The sequence below is a fragment of the Amphiura filiformis genome, chromosome 10 (genome assembly GCF_039555335.1).
Source record: "Amphiura filiformis chromosome 10, Afil_fr2py, whole genome shotgun sequence".
In the NCBI taxonomy this organism is placed as follows: domain Eukaryota; kingdom Metazoa; phylum Echinodermata; class Ophiuroidea; order Amphilepidida; family Amphiuridae; genus Amphiura; species Amphiura filiformis.
Window position 1 is genome coordinate 55,808,737 of NC_092637.1, and position 23,849 is coordinate 55,832,585.

General features: G+C 37.1%; 1 protein-coding gene across 11 annotated transcripts in view; it reads left to right on the forward strand.

Annotated features, from left to right (window-relative positions):
* LOC140163044 (uncharacterized) overlaps nucleotides 1-23,849 on the forward strand; it is a 101,755-nt gene that overhangs the window by 53,536 nt on the left and 24,370 nt on the right. For 10 of the 11 annotated variants that reach the window (XM_072186388.1, XM_072186392.1, XM_072186396.1 and 7 more), the window contains 8 exons: nucleotides 294-450; nucleotides 19,034-19,156; nucleotides 19,373-19,495; nucleotides 19,753-19,875; nucleotides 20,103-20,225; nucleotides 20,457-20,579; nucleotides 20,742-20,864; nucleotides 21,103-21,225. In XM_072186388.1, coding sequence (XP_072042489.1) covers nucleotides 294-450; nucleotides 19,034-19,156; nucleotides 19,373-19,495; nucleotides 19,753-19,875; nucleotides 20,103-20,225; nucleotides 20,457-20,579; nucleotides 20,742-20,864; nucleotides 21,103-21,225 — 1,018 coding nt within the window. The remainder of the gene's footprint in view (nucleotides 1-293; nucleotides 451-19,033; nucleotides 19,157-19,372; nucleotides 19,496-19,752; nucleotides 19,876-20,102; nucleotides 20,226-20,456; nucleotides 20,580-20,741; nucleotides 20,865-21,102; nucleotides 21,226-23,849) is intronic. The other variant, XM_072186393.1, reaches the window with a different exon arrangement.

Sequence of the window (23,849 nt, forward strand, 5' to 3'; positions counted from 1 at the left end):
CTATGCTGCCGGCGCTGGGCTGGAAACATGCGGCATGCTCGGGTAGTGTTTCCTGGCTAGGCAGTCGCACCGGACTGATAAATCAATCAATACTAATTAATCATGGTCAAAAGCATTTTAATAACATAACAGAACACATTTCATTTTTTTTTATTTTGATGCAAGATAATGCTACAAAGTGTGGACAAAATATTTTGCAGGTTTACAACATGTTAAAACCATTTTGGTGTTTGTTGGGTAAAACGCAATTCCAGTATTACTGATTCCTGTTTCCTATGCAATTTCATAAACAGTATGGATATACAAATTGGGCACCACAACAACCTGATAATTCTGGTGGAATTGAAGATTGCGCACACTTCCGGCATGGTGATGAGCTTGGCTTGTGGAACGATCTAGGCTGTGAATCTCAGTGGGTATCAGGCTATATTTGCAAAATGAGAAGACCAGGTAATTAATGCATTGTATACTTCTGTATATAGCTATCTATACTACTAAAATAATAGCCGGTCTCTGTCTATCTGTCTGTCTGTCTGTCTGTCCGGCTATGCGTTTCGCCGTGCTTCGACGCATCGAGCCGAAATTTCGGATATGGATAGGTGATGGGAAAAGCATGTTGACCGGGTGGTTTTCGAAGGGACCCCTCGAGGTCAAAGGTCATCTAGGGGGGAAAATACCCCAACTGGATAGCAAAAACAGCAGCAAGTGGATACAAAGATGTGTAATGGGCAACTCTGGACAAGTTTCATTCAGCTTTTGGCTGTTTGCCCAAATTGAAATGCACTGTAATGTCTACCCAGAATGCATTGCTGCAAAGCTACAGTATTGGGCTTGCAGCAGTATTGGGCTTGCAGTATATAACTTGCAGTATATTGCACAACCAAGTTGCAATGGGCTTGCAGTATATAAATAGCTCTGACTGCAGTATTGGGCTTGCAGTATATTGCACAACCAAGTTGCAACAAGTTTTTAAAGTACGGTTACCGCACCATAGCTGAACCATGGGGCTTTAAAGTATGGTTACCGCACCATAGCTGAACCATGGGGCTTTGGCAGTATAGGTACATGAAAGTAAACTAGAGCGGTTACCACACCATAGTATAGCGGTCTCTATCTGTCTATCTGTCTGTCTATCTATCTGTCTGTCCGGCTATGCGTTTCGCCGCGCTTCGACGCATCCCGCTGAAATTTCGGATATAGATAGGTATTGGGAAAAGCATGTTGGCCATGTGGTTTTGAAGGTCATCGGAGGTCAAGGTCAAAGGTCAAAATATCACACTTTGTCCGATCGGGCTCAAACTTGGTGGGTGGAATCCTTGATACAAGAAGAATATATGACCGAAATAAAATCGAGGTCAACCGAGGTCAAAGGTCATTACGGAGGGTCAAATTTCAAACTTTGTCCGATCGGGCTCAAACTTGGTGGGTCGCAACCTTCGTATGAGGGGAGCATAAAAAACATTATATGGAGGTCATCCGAGGTCAAAGGTCATGGATTTCAAACTTTGTCCTATTGGGTTCAAACTTGGTGGGTGCAATCCTTGATACGAGGGGAATATATGCGCAAAACAAAATTGAGGTCAACCGAGGTCAAAGGTCATGTAGGAGCTACATTTAACTTTGCCCTATTGGGCTTACACTTGATAGGTGGAATCCTTCGTATGACTGAGGGGAGCATGAAAAAAATTGCACCAAGGTCATCCAAGTTCAAAGGTCATCTGGGGTCAAACAGTATCGCTATCATGCCAGTGCTCTCACAGCATCTGGGCTCTCATAGCCGCAGGTGCACTAGTACTAATAAAATAATGAGCTCTGTGTGTCTGTCCGGCAATGCGTTTCGCAGCGCTTCGACGCATCGTTCCAATATTTCGGACATAGATGGGTACCAGGCGGGTGCTGTTTATAGGGTAGTTTTGAAGGTCATCGGAGGTCAAGGTCAAAGGTCATGGATTTCAAACTTTGTCCGATCGGGCCCAAACTTGGTGGGTAGAATCCTTGATAGGAGGGGAATATATGCGCAAAATAAAATCGAGGTCAACCGAGGTCAAAGGTCATTACGGAGGGGGCAAATTTCAAACTTTGTCCGATCGGGCTCAAACTTGGTGGGTGGAGCATGAAAAACATTATATGGAGGTCATCCGAGGTGAAAGGTCAAAGGTCATGGATTTCAAACTTTGTCCTATTGGGCTCAAACTTGGTGAGTGGAATCCTTGATATAAGGGGAATATATGTGCAAAACAAAATTGAGATCAACCCAGGTCAAAGGTCATCTAGGGTCAAAATTTCAAACTTCGCCCAATCTGGCTAAAAGTATTCTCCATATCATGGGAGCATGAACAACATAAAACCAAGGTCACTCGAGGTCAAAGATCGTATGGGGTCAAATGTTACGAGTATGTCCATTGGGCTTAAACATGGTAAAAAGAATCATTGATATGTCAGGAACATGTCATAAAGTCAAAAACGGTCATCAGAGGTCATGTATCGCTATCATGCATCTGATGCCCTAATAGCTACAGGGCCATTACAGCTACAGGCGCACTAGTAAATGTAAAAGAATGGGGATCCGAGCGGTCGGCGCGTGGGCTGGTTATTTAAAACCATATTGAGGGAAAAATAATACACAATGCAGAGCATGAGAGAAGAATATATGAGCAGATAAACATTTTTTTTATATATAAAGAACCACAATAAAAACGAGCGTCACAACCACCTTAAGCTTCTTAAAATCTACAATGTTTGTCTTACTCTACTGATTGCTGTCATTGATTTTTAACAATTGTATGTGCGTGGATCTGCCTTGATTTGTTTACTTGAAAGTGTGAGTCCCAATGCCGGAAGAATGAGTTTATTATTTTGTTCAATCACTGCTGTAATTCAGAACGAATGAGTCCAAATATTTGACGAATGTATGAGTTCATTTATATGTTGTACAATACCTGAGGTCATTATGATTTTTAAGTATGAGTCTTTTCATTGCGAAACACATCAACAGGCGCCGCCAATCTCCGCAGAAATGAAATCGCTGAGTAAATTACCAACACAACATGAATTATGGGTCAGTCTCATGATTTGTCAAGATCCAGGTATCAAGACGTGTACATGTCTTTAGGCCGACTCCAATGCAGAGCGCCACTGAGTGCTGACAAAACTGTCACAATCTACATTTCAGCTCCATACATTGTATACACAGCGTAGCACTGGTTTCTGTGCTGTACTCTAGCTGTATGATGATTTTCCAACTGTAGAATAGTAGCTGATATGCTCGGTGCTCACTCCGCTCGCTATTCGAGAGGCGTCGCGGTTTGTGGAACGGGGCTAGTTCTTACGGAAAGCCCAATCGGACATTGCAACAACAACGATGAAATATACGCCAACGATGAACGTACATTCATTGTTGCCGTAGTATTGTGTTCATTGTTGCTGCTGCATGTTTTCATCGTTGCTGAATATGAATTTCATTGTTGTCGTAAAATCGTTTTCATCGTTGCTGCGTTACGTTTTCATCGTTGCTGAATAAATGAATTTGTTGTCGTTGCTGCACATTCTATTCATCTTCATCGTTGTTGAACATATTTGTTGCCGTTATGATTGTGAACGTAGTGATATTTTTCTATAAAAATATATTAATATTTATAATATTATTTCAATATTTCTTAATATTTTGTTGTTGTTATTGTAAAGAATTTACCAACAGCATTTACTAACTAACTAAAGAAAGAAAGAATAAAGTATGTAAACAGGAGGCCCGTACGCAGGATTGTTTTTTTTTTTGGGGGGTGCTGATTTTGACATAAGTGGACCTTTTTCCAGGGGTGGGGCAATTTTGAGAAAAGTGGACTTTCTTCCCAAAATTTTGACCTTTTTGAACCAAAAAACCGTTATAAACATAATTTTTTCTTGTAATATTTTGGGACTTTTGCAAATTGGGGGGGGGGGGGGGGGCGCCTGCCCCCTTCGCACACCACCACCTGCGTAGGGGCCTGTATGTAAACCATTCATTAATCATGAAATGCCCGGGTGAAATGCAAATAAGTAATTGCAACCAGAAATGTTCATGTCTTTATGACTAAAAATGGGTCTAAATGTTGGAAAATGTGGACGAATATTTGGTGTTGCCCCCCCCCCACACACACCCCCACACACTAAAGAGTTAGCTACGCTGCTGATTGCAACATCAAAGTAAACATAAAAAACATTTCAAAACAAAGTCATTTTTACATTAAATATGCCACAAAAATCACGTTTTATGCAATTTACTGTGTATGTGAACCCATTTCTACGTTACCCTTCATACTTGACGTACATAATTAGTGTTGTGTATAATGGTCAGGATGTAACAGTCAGCTAATCTAACTAGGCCTCGGTGTGAATTAACTAAATGTTACACACGTCAAAGCGTAAAAAATGACGTATATTTTATTACTTAAAAGAATAGTGCAGACGCATGCCGTAAAAACTGTACGTTTCTAAACTGTGCTAGCGGTTATATGTACACGTACGTCACAACTTGTAACACGACGAATACAATCACGGGCTTTTCTGAACGAACGAACGAATGAGTGAATGAATGATTATGAATGAATGAATGAAATCATAGATGATGAAATAAGGTATAAATAAATATATGAATTAATTATTTATTTTGCATGTTCATCGGGGGCCAGAGGTTTTAGATTTTACTAGGACATTTGCGCCCCGGAAGGGGTTCTTCCTGGTTGAAGGTATACGGGGATGTGCCACGGTTTTGGGGTACCTTTTCGGCGATTTTGGTATATCGATGGGCATTTTGGTAAAAGTGCCCTTAAGGGATCTAAAATGAGCGTTTATTGCGTTTCGACAGTATTTTTTGTGGGACATGAGAGCACCTCAGACCTATCGAATTGCATTCTGAATACGAAGCATGTCTTTCTGATATCAAATAATTTTCATTTTTGAAAATCACAATATAATACAAATTTTATGACAAATTATAAAAATTTGATATTTTTCAAATGTTTGATATATAACAGTCCTCGAAGTAAATTATATAAATCTAATGATATATTCTGAAAGTGTATGTAGCAGGGAGGAAAAAGCCGACGGTCAATTGAAAATTTTGACCTTTCATATTGAAGATATAGATTTTTTCCCAAAAAGACCTAATTTTTTTGGTGTTTTGGGAAAAAAATCCATATCTTCAATACGAAAGGTCAAAATTTTCAATTGATCTTCGGCATTTCATCCCACCTACATACACGTTAAGTATAAATCATCAGATTTATAAAGTTTACTTCGAGTACTGTTAAATATCAAAAATATAAATTTTAATGATTTGCCATAAAATGTGTATTAAATTGCGAATTTCAAAAATCAAAATTATTTGATATCAGAATGACATTCTTTGTATTCATTCTTTGTGAATGAATGAATGAATGAATGAAATAAGGAATCAATTAATGAATTTACTTTTTATTTTGCATGTTCATCGGGGGCCAGAGGTTTGAGGGTGTTCTTTTTCATCAGTTGGCACAAGGGGTCTGTTTATATCGTTATATCATTATCATTATAGCCTAATTGTGTTGTTGTTGTTCTTATTGTTATTATTAGGGAGTGTTCAGAAATACTTTGGTGGGGGGGGGGCTGGAAAATATTTTTTCATGTCAAAATTTTTTTTTACCCCCCCCCTCTACGTGACTGCCGAAATGGTGTGCTTTGCTATTTGATGGGCCAGTTCCAGTGGCGTAGATTTCTTTTTGACATTTGGGGTGGGGTTGGAAAAACAATTCTAGAAATATAGTGAATCCGGCACCTTTTGGCGACAGAATAAGTTTATTGTTCCAAAGCGCGCGATGCGCTTGAAAAATGTTGCCATTTTGAAGCTAAACTGATGAAATATTGTGCAACTGGAATAAATTCGCACGTAGGGCGAAAAACATTTGGGCTTTGTTTGGGAGCTAAAATGGCCAAATAGGAGGTTAATTTGGTCAGAAACCCATGATACAGGCGTCAACATTGGGGGATGGGGAATGATTGTATGAACCACCCCCTGGCAAAATATTGGGGGATTTATCCCCCATCCCTCCCGGGATCTACGCCTATGGCCAGTTCACGTGATCACGATGCTTTTCGATGTGCTAAAAAGTCGCACGTGGCAATTGTTGCTTTATTTTTTTCAATAGGATTTTTAGGGGGTGTCTCCCATGGAAAAAATTAGGGGGAGGTGTAATGCAACATGATTTAGTTGTATATATCAGTGATAATAAATTAATAATCTGTACTACATGAAACATTATTGTAAAAATTGTCAACACTAAAGAAGAGCAAAGATATTGCAGCTTTTTAATGGTTTAAAGTGCAGACAAGAAGGAATTGACACAAATCTCAAAATTAAGTTATAGACAAGACAATTTTTAACACTTCATAATTATATATCTCTGACTATTGAACAAGTTGAATGACTTATCCAAACTAGAGTTAATACCCGTATGCATAAATGATTAAAAGCTCAATATGCCCGTATGCATAACAATAACATAGCTGGAACCCACATGACCTTTGACCTCTGTTTGATGACCTTTGACCTCGGATGACATTAATTAATTAATGAATTTGTTAATCAATCAATCAATTTTATTTATTTATTTATTTATTTATTTATTTATTCACATATCTGACCATTTCTTTCTTCATTTAAAGGGTTAATATAAAGTGGTATCAGCCTAATCCTAGGGACTTTTATTTTCCGTAGCCTGATTCCTCAGATTTATTTTACCAAGTTTAAGCCCAATCCAGCTGATAGGATACTGTTTCACCCCCTTGACCCCTTATGACCTTTGACCCTGGATGACCTGTTGGATGACCTCTGACCTCAGATGACATTACTTATTTACCGGTAATTAATTAAATCAATTAATACATATATTTACTTGTTTTACTGACTGCACTTTCTTTCTTCCTTCATTTAATGGGTTAATATATAAAACACAGTGGAAGACATTGGCTTTATAGAGTTGGTATATTGTGCAAGGCTTATACATGTATCAGCATGATCAGCATGATCAGAGCATATCATCAGAGCTATTTATAGATTAACAGAGAGGGCATTGAGGGTGCAATACCATGATTAAATGGAGTTTGGATAAAACAGAAAAAATTACATTTTCGCCGATTTTGAGCCCAGTTCTTTACCGATCTCAACCAAATGTGACCTCCGCGTTCCCCTGACATCAAGGATTCCACCCACTGAGTTACAGCCCAATCGGACCAAGTTTAAAATTTGACCTTTGACCTTCGAGCTCCGATTTCGACCGAAGGTAGCTTACGACACTCTCCGTATTTTTCTGCATCCCCCGTGCGAATTTGGCGAGGCTGTGATCAAAACTGACGGAGCCTTTTACACACATACACACATACACGCATACAACATTTGGCAAATTATAGTAAGACTAGAGCTATACCCGTATGCGTAAATGATTATTAAGCTCAATATGCCCGTATGCATAACAGCAACATAGCATGAACCCATGACCTTTAACCTCTGTTTGATGAACTTTGACCTTGGATGACATTAATTAATGAATTTATTTATTTATTTAACTGACCATGTTTCTTTCTTCATTTAAAGGGTTAATATAATGCAATCACCAGCACAAATTGGTATAGGCCTAATTATAGGGACTTTTATTGAGCCCGATTCCTCCGATTTATTTTACCACGTTTAAGCGCAATTCAGCTGATAGGATACTGTTTCACCCTGTTGACCTCATATGTCCTTTGACCCCGGATGACCTTTGACCTTGGATGACATTAATTAATCTATTGATTAATTAATTTAATTAATGTATGCATGTATTTATTTTACTGACTACTCCCTTTCTTACTTAAAGGGTTAATATAAACACTGTATAGAGCAAGTGCATACATGTACAGAATGCATCAGAGCTATTTATAGATGAACAGACAGTGCACACAGGGTGGCACTATGGATTTTGGATTTTTAACAAAGATCCACATTTTCACCGATTTTGAGCCCAATTCTTTACCGATCTCAACCAAATGTGACCTCTGCATTACCCTCGCATCAAGGATTCCACCCACCGAGTTACAGACCAATCGGACCTAGTTTAAAATTTGACCTTTGACCTTCGACCGCCGATTTCGATTGAAATTAGCTAAAGACACTCCCCACATTTTCCTTGATCTCCCGTATAAATTACAGCCCAATCGGACCAAGTTTAAAAATTTGTCCTTTGACCTTCAACCTCCGATTTCGATCGAAGGTAGCATAGGACACTCCCCATGATTTTCCTTGATCTCCCATATGAATTACAGCCCAATTGGACCAAGTTTAAAATTTGACCTTTGACCTTCGACCTCCGATTTCGACCGAAGGTAGCTTACGACACTCCGCCCGTATTTTTCTGCACCCCCTGTGCGAATTTGGCGAGGCTCGGATCACACCTGACGGAGCCTTTGGCACACACACATAGGCCTACACACATACATACACGCATACAACATTAGGCAAATTATAGTAAGATACATAGGCCTAAAGCACCTAATGCGCGCGCAGTGTGCGGAAACTTTTTTTACAAACCCCCTCTCTACGTGCCAACAAACTTTTTACCCCCCTTTTAAGTTCATACACCCAAAACTTTTTAACCCCCACCCCTATTCAGAACTCCTACAATTGTATGACCCCCCCACATATTCTCCAGCCCCCAACCCCTCCCACCAGAGTATTTCTGAACACTCGCTTATCATCATTGTTATTATTTACTGGGATTATTTATTATTACTTATTTATTTTATTATTAGTACCTGTTGCATGTTGTCCTTCAAAAAAGACGCGCGAGTTTCAATGTTTTCTACAGAAGAAAATGGACCTTCTCCCTCCCCCCTCTTCTCTCGCCCTCCACCGGCCGCCCAGTCATACCTCGTCCCCCCTTCCCGCGCCTGTTTCTACTTGATGTTCCAGACCCCAGTTCGAGACTATAAGTTACAAAATTTCTGAATATTCATAGGCTTAGGACCCGGGGGCTGGGGGCTCAACCCCCTCAATATTTTGGTGCGGGGCTGGATTACCTTACAGCCCCCCCCCCCCAATAATACTAGGTGAAGTTAGAAAATTGAGAAGGAATAGGGGTGTGTTGGTGAATTTTTGACTCCGATAACATTACTCACCATGCGCAGCTTACCTGTATAAAGCATAACAATTCCATTTTGTTGTCTAAGTATTTCATCGCTGTGGTAAATTTCAAGCAACTTGTGCGGGGTATCGCTTGTGAGGAATAGGCAATGTTCCGCCTCGCGGTAATTTGCGGTGTGTGATGAATTTTCCATAGCAGCACAGTGCAAAACATTTTAATTTTTTGTCTAAGTATTTCATCGCTGTGGTAAATTTCAAGCAACTTGTGCGGGGTATCGCTTGTGAGGAATAGGCAATGTTCCGCCTCGTCGGTCATTTGCGGTGTGTGATAATTTTTCCATAGCAGCACAGTGCAAAACATTTTCATTTTTTTCTTAAGGGATCTAAAATGAGCGTTTATTGCGTTTCGACAGTATTTTTTGTGGGACATGAGAGCACCTCAGACATATCGAATTGCATTCTGAATACGAAGCATGTCTTTCTGATATCAATTAATTTTCATTTTTGAAAATCACAATATAATACAAATTTTATGACAAATTATAAAAATTTGATATTTTTCAAATTTTTGATATATAACAGTCCTCGAAGTAAATTATATAAATCTAATGATATATTCTTAAAGTGTATGTAGCAGGGAGGAAAATAGCCGACGGTCAATTGAAAATTTTGACCTTTCATATTGAAGATATGGATTTTTTCCCAAAAAGACCTTATTTTTGTTTGGTGTTTTGGGAAAAAAAATCCATATCTTCAATAGGAAAGGTCAAAATTTTCAATTGATCGTCGGCTTTTTATCCCACTTACATACACTTTAAGTATAAATCATCAGATTTATAAAGTTTACTTCAAGTACTGTTAAATATCAAAATATCAATTTTAATGATTTGCCATAAAATGTGTATTAAATTGCGAATTTCAAAAATCAAAATTATTTGATATCAGAATGACATTCTTCGTATTCAGAATGCAATTCGATATGTCTGATGTGCTCTAATGTCCCAAAATAAATACTGTCCAAACGTTCATACCCCAGCCCTTAAGTATTTCATCGTTGATTTTTGTTGATGACGACGATAAAGGGTTTTTGTATACATCTCAATGGAAACTTTCATCGTTGCTGTAAAAATACGACAATGAGTGCTTTCACCGTGTATGGCTATGGGATATTTCTTCATCGTTGTCGTTGATTTTTAAAAGGTGCAATGTATTGGGCATTGCTGGTAGTACATTAATATAGTGTATTGTTATTTAATCAGTGGTGTGTCTGGATGTGTGAGGTGGGGGGGGGGGTTATTTGCGAGGTTTGTATTTATTTATTCATTTATTTATTTATTTATTTATTTATTTATTTATTTATTTATTTATTTATTTATTTATTTATTTATTTATTTATTTATTTATTTATTGATTTATTGATTTATTGATTATTGATTTATTGATTGATTGATTTTATTTATTAGTTATTTAGTTAGTAATTTAGCTATTTATTTAGGTAGTTTGTTAGTTAGCTATTTATTTACCTAGTGAGTGAAATAGTTAGTATAGTAGTTAGATAGTAGTTAGATTAGTAGTTAGATAGTAGTTAGATTTGTTCTTCTTATTTTTTTAAATTATTATTAAGCCGAGTAAAAAAAAATACATATTTCTCGTCCGCGCCCTCCTCATTTTTTGAAGATTTTTCACATTTCTTTTTATTTTGTAAACTTTCAGTTATAACTTGTTGAAAAAGATGTTTCAGAAGTTGAAACTTATTTTACGGCTTTGTAAATGCATAATACATCATTTAAGAAGAGTTTTGTGATCACTAGAGGGTCTACCTCTCAAAACAATAAAATAAAAAGGGCCTCCTCCTTTTTCTCAGATATCAATATGTAGGCCTATGTCGAATACCCGAAATATGGTGCAAAATACAGGTATTTAGCGTCGTTTTCCAATAAAAAATAGAAAATAAAAAGCCCCTCATTCTCCTAATTTTTAAAAACCCGGACGAGAAACATGTTTTTATTTTTACTTGGCCTTACTGTTATTTTTATTTCAATATGAAAATGGAGACGCATATAGCATAAGCATAGTGTCATTAAAATGACCAAAATGGGTCGGAAAATTGACAAATGGGTACGAAAATTTGATCCCCCCCCCCCCCACACACACACTAAAAGTTGGCAACGTTGCAGTTGCAATAATTATATTGTTTTCTTTTAAATACTAGTACCACTATCATTTTAAATAAAATATACCACAAAATCATGTTTATGGAATTTACCGTGTATCTGAACCCATTTCTACAACACCATTCATATTTGTGAGTACAGCACGAATGAGCCGTAAATGTCCTCAATTGTATTCTGAGTTACAGTGTAAAATGGGCATGAAGGTCATATTCATAGGTATTTCAATTTGGTGCTACGTGTATCTCATTAAATGAGGTACACGTAGCACCAAATTGAGGTACCTATGAATACGACCTTCATGCCCATTTTACACTGTAACTCAGAATACAATTGAGGACATTTACGGCTCATTCGTACTGTACGGTCACATTTGACGTACATAATTAGTGTTGTGTATATAGTAGAGAGATATGATTCTAGTTAACACCTTGAGTCTCAGAATGTATCTACTAACTATTACATACGGCAAACCGTAAATAATGACGTATATTTTGTAAGTTATAATGTAGTCTAACACATGCCGTTTTAACACTGTTACCAACAATTGGGCCAGCGATAACCATTAAGACATTATGTAAACGTACGTCATAATTAGTAGCGCGACGAATGCATGCGTATTATTAAAACAGGAAAAAAAAGAATGAATGAATAAATTGTTGCATGAATAAATTGTTGAATGAATGAATGAAAAAATGAATGAATGAATGAATGAATGTTCATATTTAACACTGGAATATATTTCTTCATTTTTATAAAAAATTGTAAGATTCAAGTTATATTGGTTAATGGTATATTAAAGGTAAATACAAACTTCAACTGAACGTACACTTTTTACAGTCATAGAGCATCCTCGAAGTAAGTGTTCCGTTATGCCCCACCTTCCCCTACTAGTAGTATTTCACTGTTATTGTTATTTCAGTGATGAAAATGGGACACAAAATGGGTCGGAATATTAAACTGTACTCCATTACGTCGTCGTCGTCGTCGACATCATCATCATCATCATCATCATCATCATCATCACCATCATCATCATTTATCATCATCATCATCATCATCATTTATCATCATCATCATCATCATCATCATCATCATTTATCATCATCATCGTCATCACCATCCATCCATCCATCCATAATCCATCATCAACATCATCATCAAAAACATACCTAATTCTCTTTCATTTGATACCAGCCTGGGGGTCATTTGGAGATAATTATGTCCTTTTAAGACGAAAAGTAGGCCAAAGTAAGTAAGTATGTAAGTATGTAGGCCTAAGTAAGTAAGTAAGTAAGTAAGTAAGTAAGTAAGTAAGTAAGTAAGTAAGTAAGTAAGTAAGTAAGTACCGGGTAAGTAAGTAAGACTAACATAGGTTGATATCATTTCTTGGTTCAGCAATAGTGAAGAAATCAACAAATCATGCCAAAAAACCAACAACCAAACAAAAACAACCAAGTCATGCATTAAAATTGAATATTATTTTGGCTTCATTCATACTGTAAATACGTGCAAACGATGTTACGGTAAACGCCACGTTTACCACGTTAGCAATACTGACGTATACAGAGCTATAGAGGCCTTGCATGTGACGTATCATCCCGTAAATATGGCGGACTACTCAAATGCATTCAACAAAAGCATGATTGCAATCTACCGTGACAGTTCGTCTCGCTCATATAACCCTGCACTACGATCGAATAGGTTGATGACAACATTTGATTGAATGGACTGCACTCCGCCATAACTACGGTGAAGGACACCGGTTCAAATCCTTTGTTTGGAGCCAATCGATAAAAGAATGCAAGGCCTCTATTGCGACAATGTTAACTCATAAGTGCATAATTTTAAACTTGTGTCGAAAGCATGTGCATTGAGTCCGATACGAAACGTACTACATGAGGTCAATGTATACGCCAAGCTGAACGACAAGCATTATGCACGCCGTATAAAAGCGAAATGTTACACAATATATTTGGGCACTCTCGACTCGCCACTGTTGGCCGACATGTCTATACAACAATGTATTTTGTACGTCAGATTGATTAAACTGTGTATAAGTTTTACCTACAACACAGGTAAATGGGATATTATGTATTTTGTACAATAAAATACATAAAAAATGTGTTTTATTTTTCTTTCAATCACTTCTTCTCAGTTTAATTAGGGATGACCAATGAACCATCAACTTGATTAGAACGCTCCCATAGACATGCAGGGAGCTCAACTGTGCACTGCTTGCATAGACATTTCTAAATTGATCTCATTCTTTTATTTTTCAATATTTTTCTGTAAAAATTAGGAAAGTGAATGCCAATTATATTTTGTAACTATCTTGCAAATTACAGCAACACAACTTATTTCATTTTCCTGTAAGTGCGAGTCAAAATTGGTCCATCACCACAGTGCGTTTAATTGCCAGTGGCTGAGTTCAGCACTGCTCAAGAATGGCACAAAATATTCATGTCAATAATTTCAGGTGAAAAACGTGGCCTACTGAGCTGTAATTTGGCAGAGTTGCCAGTAATACCTCTATCATACACTCTGTAAAAAGGAAAAAAAAATGAACAAGTAGATCTCGAGTTACAAATTAAATCACAAACTTCCCTTTGGAATTTCCATACTCCTTTCGAATCATGCTAAGAAGACACCTTTCTGAACATAAATGTGAAGTTTCGTGCTCATTCGATGTATTTTTCACCTGATTTCAACCCTAAACGTTTTCTTATATTTAGGCCTATACCATCTACAACTTGCTGCTGGCTATACCTTGTTTAGAACTTTCAAAAGAAGTACCTGAATGTGCAACCATAACTGTTTCAAAATAGCCCGCGAAAGTCATGCAGGTGACTCTGAGGTCATGCATTGAATTGGTTTGAATGAAGAATACTACGGGAACCAGCACCTTTTGTTAGAAGTCACACATGAGCATGATGAGTGAAGTGGATTTCCTCTATTGTTGTGAATGAGTCAATGACCTTCAATGACACTGAAGATTTTGTTTGCATACACCTACTAATTGGTCATATTAAACCCAATAACATTGATATTTTTGGTTGTGGAAAAAACCCGTTCACCTGGACTTAGTGCAATTTTGATTTTGTGCCATATCAGCCATCTTGGATGATTTTTGGAAAATGTTCTCTAAATGCATGATTTCAATGCCTCAGTTTGAAAAAATAATTTATGCCATTGACTAGTAAAGTGCCATTTCACAAGAAACCCCTTTGATACTTTCACAATATGCTTGTTTCATGTTTGCATATATGTTAAAATAAAGAAATATATAAAGGTAAATATATGCTTATGCCAATTTTGCTCCCAATTGCTATTTTTGGACCTTGTCATTTTATTTCGTTCCAATGACCGGTCAGAATGGGAAACTTTGAAAATTCATAATTCGAAAAGTTTTTGTCCGATTTTGACCATTTAACCACCAAAATACTTCTGTTGATGTGTTCTATCCAGAAAACAATCTTTTGTAGCAATAGGGGCAACATGAAATTTTGATGGTTATCCCTAGTTTAATGTATCATTTCGGCATAATCTTGCCCTTCGTGACTTATTTAGAGTGTAAAAGTATATATATTCGGAGATGTAAAATCCAATCACAAAATTCCTATCACTGATCCCATTCTAGTATTATTCTTTTTTATTCTTTTCCTTTTTTTAAAATAAAATAAATAAAAATGTGTTTTCTTTTTCTCTCAATGTAGAAAATAGCGACGATGTAGGCCCGTATAGCTAACAATGAACAAAAAAACAACAACAACAACAAAACAGCAACAATAAATAAAAAACAAAAACAGCGACAATAACAACAATAATAAAGGAAAACATGCGACAATGAAAAGAACAAGAAAAACATCAACAATGGAATTATTTAGTACCAAACAACAATGATCAAAACAGCAACAATGAATACAACAACAGCGACAATAACAGCAACAATGAAGAAAACAGCAACAATGTAGAATGCAACGATGAAATTACAACCAGCAACAATGAAGCAATACATCAGCGACAATGAAGAAAATCAGCAACAATGAAATGTTACAACGACGATCATTCGCTGAGCCCCTGCATTGGCGCGATATTGGTGCTTGGTCGTATAAAAATCTACGATGAGCATGCACGCAACGATGAAAAGTTGACCTTACGACAACAACGAAATGCTCCATAGACTTGTGTGCAAAATTTCATCGTTGTCGTTAAGTTTCATTGTTGTCGTTGAATATCCGATACGGCTTGCGGTAAGTTCTATACACAGCGCAATATTAATGATACACTTCACCATGCTCATGTCTCAATGAGTCTCATACGATGACTGAAAGTCGTCATTTTAATCGGTTTCATCTGGCCTGATCCACAGCTCACTAAATCACAAATTCAGCATTGGAAGAATCTTGATCGTCTCCCAAGCTGATTTATTAAGTTCAATTATCCATAATCATATCCAATCAGTGCAATTTCACGGCAAATCACGGCCGGTTCCATCACATTAAATCAACATCACTTGCCATTGTTTTGATGACACCTTAGGGGCTGTGCAATAATTATGACCCCTGGGGAAGGGTAAAATTGGCGGGGGGGGGGGGGGAAGAAATATTCGGCGAGCCGAAAAGGGGGGCAAGCAATTCCCCCCAAGCGATTTTTGGTACGCATTCATGGGGCGCCTTTTTAATAAAACACTCTAAAATGGCTTGGGAAAACAGTACGGAAACGCTTAAATTTTCTTGCTCGGAGCGCTGAGGGGGCAAAGAATTTTTGGAGGGCCGACGGGTGGGGGGGGGGGGAGATTTTTGGCGGGCCGAGAGGGGGGGAAGCGATTTTTTTTCTTGTTTTTTGGCAGTTTTACCCCCCGGGGTAAATTGCACAGCCCCTTAGGCCTACCCCATAAACAGGCTAAATTTTTGTATTGAAATCATTCAAATCAGCTAGTCTTTTTGAATGAAATAACCACACTATCTGTCATCTTGTGACTACCTACATTTTGGTCATCGAAAATGTTATGACCCCCCCCCCCCCATATTTTTTATCCTTAAATTTTGTTAACCCTTCTGTATATTTGGTACCCCTTCCGAAGAAAAAATGATAGCACCCCCCCCCCTGCCAGGCCTAATCATTATTTTGTTCTTGAGCAAAGATTGGTGAATCATATGATTTACAAATGCATCGTTAAACCATAGGCCTATTTTGTACTTTTGTTCTCAAAATTACAAAAAAAAAGTAAGGCAATTATCGTAGTACTAGTAGGCTGACGATATCCATTCTTGTTCTAAAATTGGTAATTTTGCCCTTGGTTGGTTCTGACTAGAAATATGAAACACTGGCCCAGTTCTGGCCACAGCTTCTAACATTCATAACATCGTTGGTCAATCATGTTTAAAACGGGATATACAAGTACATCTCGATTTGCCGGATTGACCCATGACCTCATGAAACGTAAACACATGGTCGGGCGTGAAATATAAATTTCTCCGTGTCTGCTTGCCAGGAAAATCAGGAATTTAACCAGTTGCAGTCATTTGATTGTGAGTAGCAAAGTACACAAGCAACCGGGCCATGTCGTGGCTTATGAGGGCGAATTTCGTTTGACACTTTGTCAAATAAGTAACATAGAATTGAAAGAAATGTTACGCGATTGACCGTATCTCTGAATCGTGTAAAAGCTTAAAAAGTGTTGACCATACCGTCTAAAAAAATTGATATTTCGAAATTGGCTGATCGTAATCCCCAAATTCGAGTATGCACATGTAGCGACGATATGCACCATATCTTGCAAAGTAAATTTTTTTGAAAATAATGAAACAAGCTATGAAAGCTAGACTCATTAAGAAATTTTTGAAAAATACAAATTTCAGTCGTAAATTTAGGTTTTCAACAACTTGTAATTTTATTTCTGGAGTAGAGATACCAAAACTGAATAGCAAGAATGTTACTATGGGATGTTTTATAGATGACTACAATTTGGTTTAGAAATCGGAGTGAGGAAAATTGATGAAATGACTGGTCAAAAAAAAAAATAGCGAGTGCTATAATCAATGACCCAGTTCATTCACTCCCAGTCCCAATCAGAGTCTGAAAATTAAAATAGCAATGGAAAAATAATAATATATAAACCTTTACCTTTAAGATGAGGTATAACTTTTATTTTTCCGATGATTATTTCTGGGCCAAATTTGATACTTAATGTGGCAAAATCATCCCATTTTTTTGCTCAAAACTTCAAAAGAGGCAGTAACCTTAAGTGGACCAGACATTGATGTAAACATAATTTTAATACACAATGACAAATATATGAAACATTTTTATGATGTATGCAAGAGTTTAGGACATCTTAAAAGTACAAAAATAATAATGTCACGTGCCCATGGCTGATATTGAATAATGTACACACTGACCTCTACACATGTACAATACGGGTGCACACCACTATAAAAACATAAAATATGAATACACAAAACAGCTGATAGACCATGGATTATTTTGGAGAAACTTTTGGATGGACTTGACCCCATTTTTTTATGGTAAATAAACAGGTAGATACACGGCAGGTAAACACAAAATATGTCCTTTAAGCAGCTACTTCTAGAAGAGTTCCTGAAGGTACCGCTATCAGATCCACGAAGAAATTAGCAATTTTATTGATTAGCAACAGAGTCCCATATCCATCTACGGATTCTCTTATTCAGTTCCGACGGCATCCATTCATCACTTGCCATTCACCCGGCGTCACTCGTCGGTCTTCAATTAGGCCTGCGCTAAAATCTCGCAGAGTCTGTCACCCTCCAGCTCAAGTAAAATTTCGCTACATAAACATAACCAAATTAAAAAGTCGCCACTAGTTCCATTCCCATTTAATCAGAGTCTGATGAGTTTATGGCAAAACAAATTATATTATAATTTCTATACACTTTCCTTCGAAGGTTGATACCCAATTTGATATCAAACGTTTAATCATCGTGAGCGCAGGAACCGTTGTTTGTAAATTCTTGCAATTTTAAAAACGAATTGACCACGCAAAAGCCAATGAATGGGTAACATGAAGTCAGTCAACTGTACAGTTGACTGACCCTTTGAACCTTTAATGACAATGAAATTCGAAATTAGACTAGTGCGTGTAGATGTGTAGATGTTAATTAACCTGCCGGCCTATTCAGGCGACGTGATTCTTGACTCACGCTAGCTCTGCCGCGTGATGATACAACTCCCTATGTCATTTTTAAAATTGCACGGTTCCTATCCTATACTCACGATGATTAATTTTTTGAAATCAAATTTGGTGTCAACCTTCGAAGGAAAGTGTATAGAAAATTATTTTATAAATTATTTTGCCATAAACTCATCAGACTCTGATTAAATGGGGATGGAACTAGTGGTGACCTTTTGATTTGGCTGTGTTTATAATAGCCACGGACTATCAGTGAACCACTCCAGGGCCATGAGGCTACTTGCTGAAAAAAGGAACACCCCATTAACAATGTATAAAATAGCGCCCATCTGCACGACTGAGACGGGCTACTTTGTCATAGGACGTGCTACTTTAAGCTATTTTCAAGATATCAAATACACCTAACACATCTGTTCAACCTTTATCAGACCAACCTTACAGTTCTGGAGGCTGGCTTTTCCATTTATATATCGAAAGATCAAACCAAAGTGTGGCTTTAAAAATACTATTAATAGTCCGAGGAAGAAACTGATCTTATTTCATACATGTTTTGTGCAGATACCGATGAATGTGCTACCGGTACTGATAACTGTGACGTAAATGCTGTATGCACCAATACCGAAGGATCATTCACATGTACGTGTAAAGATGGATACACTGGAGATGGAGTAACATGTCATGGTTAGTCTATTTGGTTCCATTATATCGCCATTTATTTCAAATAATTGCGAACTATACGATATAACTTTAAAAATGGTGCACTGGTATCATATATACTTCTGTTATAATTGCTTTAAGCTTTTAAAGCAAAATAGTTCCTGTCAGTACTAATATTGACATGACATATAGATATATCCATTTCGATCAATATATCTTATTTCATACATTTTTGTACAGATATTGATGAATGTGTTACTGGTACTGATAACTGTGACACTAATGCTGATTGCACCAATACCGACGGATCTTTCACATGTAAATGTAATCCCGGCTACTCTGGAAATGGTATAACATGCAGAGGTTAGTATATTCTGTACTAAATGACCATTTGATGGGGGGTGGCTTGTTGATGGCCGCGAGCCCATTCCAACTGCTTTAGTAACGCCCAGAGCGCTTTGACGCATTACGCGCTTGTATTGAAGACATAAAATACACATCTTTTCAACCATAGTGTTTGCGTTTCAATTTATATATCGAAATTCCCAACCGAATTTAGCAAATTATGCTAACAGTCAATTTAGGAATTTTTTATTATTATTTTATATATTTTTGTGCAGATATTGATGAATGCGCTGTAGATACCGATAACTGTGACGTACATGCTGATTGCACCAATACCGACGGATCCTTCACATGTGCATGTAATCCTGGACACACTGGAGATGGAGTGACATGTCATGGTTAGTCTAGTTGGTTCCATTACATCGCCATTTATTTCAAATAATTGGGAACTATACGCTATAACTTTAAAAATGGTGCACTGGTATCATACTTACATTTTCTGTTATAATTGCTTTAAAGAAAAATAGTTCCTGTCAGGACTAATATTGACTTGACATTTAGAACAGACCAATTCAGTATCCATTTCGATAAATTAATATATCTTATTTCATACATTCTTGTACAGATATTGATGAATGTGTTACTGGTACTGATAACTGTGACACTAATGCTGTTTGCACCAATACTGACGGATCTTTCACATGTACATGTAATCCCGGCTACAATGGAAATGGCATAACATGTAGAGGTTAGTCTATTATGTACTATATGACCGTTCTACTGGGAGTTTTTTTGATGGGCGCGGGCCCATTCTAAATGATTTATTGACGTCCAGGGCGCTTTGATGCATTTATCAGACCACCGTACTATTCCGGAGGTTGTCGTTTCCATTTATCTATCGAAAGTTCCAACCAAACTGTGTGTTTAAAAATGATTTTAGTGGTCAATTAGAAAAAAAAAATTATACATTTTGGTACAGATATTGATGAATGCGATACAGATACTGATAACTGTGACGAAAATGGTGAATGCACCAATACTGACGGATCCTTCACATGTAAATGTAATGCTGGATACGCTGGAGATGGAGTAACATGCCATGGTTAGTCCATTTATTTCAAATAATTGTGAACTATACGCTAGTTTAACTAACTTTTGGATTACGATTGGTTTAAGGTTTTTAAGTAAATTAGTTCGTTTCAGTACTAATATTTGTGACATGATTAATCAAATTTCGTAAAAATATATCTTATTTCTTGTACAGATATTAATGAATGTGTTACTGGTACTGATAACTGTGACGCTAATGCTGATTGCACCAATACTGACGGATCTTTCACTTGTGAATGTAGTCCCGGCTACACTGGAAATGGAATAACGTGCAGTGGTTAGTCTATTCTGTACTATACTGCGCCAAAAAGTATCCTTACACATGAAAAAAACTCTTAAATTTAAATATTCTATTTTATAATTGATGCATTATCTAATCCCGCACATTATGACAGCCCATTGAATCCAAGGTGACCTTAAGAAGTAAAGTTACAAGCAATTGATTAGTCGATATTCAGTATGATTTTTTTCTGAAACTAGAAAACACTGACATTTTTTCATACATTTTTGTACAGATATTGATGAATGTGTCGAAGGTACTGACAACTGTGACGGGAATGCTGCTTGTACCAATACCGATGGATCATTCACATGTAGATGCAATCCAGGTTACACTGGAGATGGAGTAACGTGTATCGGTTAGTTTATTTCATTCTAAATTGCTATTGACACCTACACAAGAGTAAAAATATTTTTTTCATACTATGATTACAAGTAAGTGTGGCAAGGCTCCCTGGGGGGGGGGGGGCCCATTAAAAAAGTTTGGTGGGTATGTTCCCCGGAATTTTGAGGTGGTGGGTATTTGGGAGCTGACGGCGTACTGGTAAAAGGGGGTCTTTTGGAGCTGGGAACCGGGCTGAGAACAAGTAAAATGGAAACTTTTGGACCTGCGAACAGTCAAAATCAAGGGTCTTTCTTGGCTTTTTGGTTAAATATTGCCTGAAAAACCATAAATATGAGGAATGAGCTTTTAGAGCTGAAATTATCAAAATCAAGGGACTTTCGGAGCTCTATTTTGGTCAACTATAGGGGTTCTTTCTGCGAAATCCCAAAATGGGGGTCTTTCCAGGGGAACATACCGGTATGATCATTTGTGTTGAGGGCTCCCTACACTCCTAGTGTGAAAGATGGCCATGTGAACCGACCTCAGATTAGAGATACCTATTTTCCCGACCGAATTGTGAAATCAAATGACCACCACACATAGAGTATATCATGTTATAGACTGTTTGTCAAACGCCTCTTGCTGGACATACCCTGGACTCTAGAACTTAACTTAGTATTGTTTGATCAAAAAGTACCAAATTAATACACAGTAGTAAACATACGCCTTAGTATGGCGCACGCCCGACCCAGGCTAATTTGTCTTTGGACATGCTATTTTCCTAAACCAGCCCGTCCATAGCAGAGCAACCTTTATCATATTCATATAGCCTGATATTCGCCGTAATAGTTGTGATGTAACAGCACTAGACGTACGCTGTAACTCTGCATCGCACCTTTTGATTATCAAAGAATAGGTAAAAGGCCTGGATCGTGATTCTATAGAAATTTCACCTTATGTATGATTAGTGTCCTTGAAAAGAGCGGTATTGTATTTAAGAGAAGAAGTGCACCAAAATCATTTTTTTAAACTAAACAGGCTAGGATACCAAAAAAATGAGAAAAATGCAACAAAAAAAATCTACTTCCACAATTCTTTTATAAGTAACAAAACACACATTCTGTGAAAATTTCATTCAAATTTTATTCCATATTTCCATAATAGTCATGCGCATAGTTCTCGACTTAACAAAATGAATGTTTTGGGTGTTTTTCCGAGAAAATCATAGTATGTTATGGTACAGAAATGAAACCCATTTTTTCAGGCCTTTGGATATCCATACCTTTGATCTTAAGTGTCATTGTTACTTTGTGTCTCAATGTGACACTCACCACTAGGTCAAGTTCATTCCCGCATCGCCTTCATATGGCGATGGTAAATCTCACTCCGTTCCATATATTATTTTTGACATAAAATTACCGATTTACTCTTTCTTAACATTTGATATCAAACGATGATATTTACACATAAGGTAAATGCGTTTACCTTTTCCTTTGACTACTTGTTTCCGAAATACTGACGTCACTCTATCACTCAACTCGGGCTTTTGGAATGCTTTTTGAATTACATTCATTTCATTTAAAATAATCATTCGATACGTCCCGCCGAAATATATACTAAAGACTTTTCCGTATTTCTTTGACAACCGTCAAAGGGGAGATTTTTAACTCCCATGATGTTGTCTCGTTGTTTACAAATACACCTATAGATAAATCGCTGGAAGTGATTAAATCTCGGCTTGAGGATGATAAGACTCTGAAAAATAGAACTATGCTAACGGCTACCGATGTGATAGAATTATTACGCTTTGTGTTCACCACGACATATTTCTTGTTCCGCGGAAATATATACAAACCTGTATTTAGAATTTTCGAGCAAGAAGCACTGACCTCGGCGCCACCTCACGGACCACCTCAATCAAAGCGACCCTACGGGAAGCATAAAGTTCACTTATGAGAAAGAACAAGAAGGCACAATCCCATTCTTAGACACTTTAATAGTTCGGAAAGCGGCTGGCTCGGTTAAGTTGTTAGTATACAGGAAGGTCTCATTTGCATAAAGTCATTGCTATATACACACTAACAATTGTCAACATCAGCGGGAAAATTGAATTTTAGTTGAGGAACGTTTAATAAAAAGAAGCAGAGGTAAGTACCAAAGCAATTTACAAGGCTTATTTTTTGGTATGAGATAATTTGAGTATATTCAATTGATAATTGTGAAAGAAGAAATGTGTCCATTAACAGATAATGATGTTTACATTGCTTGTAAAACTTTGCTGCTTCAAGAGCGCACACCCTAGACATTCCACAATAACCTTCGCAACCATGGCCTTCCAGTACTATTTTGAAAGCACATCAAAATGCAAATATCAGAAAAATCCTAGAAACATCTAGAAACACCTTTTTAATTTATTATGCAAATTATATGGCAATTTATTACATGCAACATGTAAAAGAAGCAGACACTGATTACAATTTGTTGTGAAGATACCATGATAAACGCTTATTTGCTTTTTGAGATACAGATATTTGACTGTAAAAATATTATATATCGCCACTTGAAAAGCAATGAAATACATAAATATCACTGCTTGAAAAACAATAAAATACATCAATATACCTTTGATCGCGCAAGATGCTTCACTTAAAATTGCAG